Source organism: Saccostrea cucullata, unplaced genomic scaffold (genome assembly GCF_032062105.1).
Source record: "Saccostrea cucullata isolate Sc308-1 unplaced genomic scaffold, CSIRO_AGI_Scuc_v1 ctg6441, whole genome shotgun sequence".
In the NCBI taxonomy this organism is placed as follows: domain Eukaryota; kingdom Metazoa; phylum Mollusca; class Bivalvia; order Ostreida; family Ostreidae; genus Saccostrea; species Saccostrea cuccullata.
This window is the reverse complement of record NW_026935743.1, coordinates 65,149-67,715: the sequence shown is the minus strand read 5'-3', so window position 1 is coordinate 67,715 and position 2,567 is coordinate 65,149. Positions and strand designations below refer to the sequence as shown.

Genomic DNA, 2,567 nt, shown 5'->3' with positions numbered 1-2,567 from the left:
TACAAGAGTTGATAAAAACAGGAGCTGATGTCAATATACCTCGTGAGAAGGGGCGTATTCCAGTCATAATGGCATGTGAGGGTGGACATTTGAACATTTTACAAGAACTTTTAAAGGCCGGGGCTGACGTAAATATTAGGGATAAAGAATGGAACATAGCACTGGTAACTGCATTAATGAATGGACATCTGAGCATTGTGCAAGAATTGATTAAGGTTGGAGCTGAGGTAAATGTTTGGGATAATAAAGGAAATACAGCACTGATAATTGCAGTAGAGAGAGGACATTTTACCATTATACAAGAACTAATAAAGTTTGGAGCTGATGTCAATTTATCGGATAGAAAGGGGCGTAGACCACTGATAATTGCATGCGAGAGCGGACATTTGAGCATTGTAAAAGAATTATTAGAGGCAAGTTGCGATGCCAATTTACGGGATCAAGAACAGAATACAGCATTGATAACTGCATTAAAAAGAGGATATTTGAACATTGCACAGGACCTAATAAAGTTTGGGGTTGATATCAATCTACGGAATAAAGAAGGGAATACATCACTGATAACTGCATGTGAGCGTGGATATTTGAGCATAGTACAAGAACTAATTAAGAAGGAGGCTGAGGTAAATGTACAAAATATCATGGGAAATACACCACTTGTAGCAGCTTGTATTGGTGGATTCATGTGCATTGTTCAAGAACTTTTCAAAGTCAGGGCCGACATCAATCATATAGGTATGGTGCGAAATACACCATTAATAGCTGCATGTAGATATGGACATTTGAACATTGTGCAAGAACTTATCAAAATGGGGGCTGATATAAATCTAAAGGATAATGAGGGATGCACACCACTCATAGCTGCAAGGGAGGGTGCACATTTAAGTATTGTTAAAGAATTAGAAAAGATTGCGGCTCATGGCCATAGGAACCAAGGGGGGACAGGGCAGAACTGGATTGAAAGTATTTTTCGCTTCAGTTGGCGGTGAAAGGATTCTTTATACATCTCATGACAAGTTTTTATGTTATACACTCATTAAGAGCCTTATGATATTTTCATTTTTTTTCAACACAACATTGTTTCAAAATTTTAAAGTTGTAACCATTTAAAAAATTTATAAAGAAATTATATCTTTACATTTATAGATGTATAGAAGGATTTGGAGAAGGATATGGAGATAACGAACATTATTCAATCTCAGAGTCCATTAAACAATATACAAAATCAGAGCAGAGCAAATACGGACCCCCGAAACATCAGAGGTGGGATCAGGTGCCATGGAGGAGTGAGCATCCCCTGCCGACCGGTCACACCCGCCTTGTGCTCGTTGTCATGATCAGGAAATAACGGAAAAAATCCGTCGTCAATTCAGTGTATAAATAATGGACTAACAATTGGTATGAAAAACGTCAGTTAGCATTTGACTCAATGATAAAATGTATTTGCTGAAAAAGTCGTTGTATTAACAATGGAACTTACGAAATGACGACTTTAAACGAGACTGTTGATATTCTTGTTTCATCAACTTGCTTGTCCATAATTTACCTCGTTTAAGAAATTGTTCATACGTAGAGCATGCTCTCGCGTATCGAAGCAACTGAGATATATACACCCCGTATGCAAGTGATGAAGGTATATTGCTGCATATGTAAGGGAAGTTGACGATAGAAAAGGAAAAGTCATCACGTTTATCATAAAGCTTGGTTGTTACCATTAACGTCTTTTTCAAGTAAAAATTCAAGTTTGAAACAGATGTGTCAAACTCTGTGGTATCTTATATCTCAAGCTCACCAGGATATATCATATCGACGTAGGAATGGAAATGACCATTGTTAACTGACGATATGTCGTCGAAATATCTAAATGTAGAGCTGAAGGCCACAGCAAGTATTTTATTCTTTTCACGCATAAGATTTTGCACAAGTTCTGCTTCATATGAATATAAAATAGGTCCGCTAATAACGGAGCGCAATTGGTACCCATGGGAATTCCAATAGGTTGTTGGAATACTGGTCTCCAAAAACCACATAGATATGGTCAATTAAAAACTCCAGCATCTCTTTGATGTCCTCTTTAGAGTCCTTGAGTGTGCAATCGAATGTGTTTTAACAAAATAATTTTGCAAATGACCAATGACCAGGTAAGTAAGTTTACGAGTTACATTTATGGAAAAAGCAGCTGTCAGTGATATCAAAAAGCCTGGACTTTATTTTATCTTCAGGATGGTTGTATACTGTAGATCACTTAATTTTCGCGACACCTTTTTTTCGCGAGATAGTCATTGACTCTTTATTAACGAGACAAAATTTTCACAAATTGTGGTCATTGCTCTATATTATCTTAAGGAATTATATTATACGCGAGAATAAAAATTTCGCGAGTATATTGCCTCGTGTAATTACGCGAAAATAAAGTTCTCGCGAATAAAAAGTGATTTACAGTATTAAGGATTTAAATGTATAACAGGGCATTTCCGGTAAAAATGACGGCGTTTGCCGATGATTGCCGATGTCGTTACTCTGTTTATCGACCGTTGTAAACTAGCATGGCTCTTTGTCAAAACCGC

General features: G+C 37.0%; 1 protein-coding gene across 1 annotated transcript; it reads left to right on the top strand.

Annotated features, from left to right (window-relative positions):
- Positions 1-68: 68 nt before the first annotated feature.
- On the top strand, positions 69-989 carry LOC134243665 (kinase D-interacting substrate of 220 kDa B-like). The gene has a single exon (XM_062725903.1). The coding sequence runs from the start codon at positions 69-71 to the stop codon at positions 987-989; it is 921 nt and encodes a 306-aa protein (XP_062581887.1).
- The last annotated feature ends 1,578 nt before the right edge of the window (positions 990-2,567 follow it).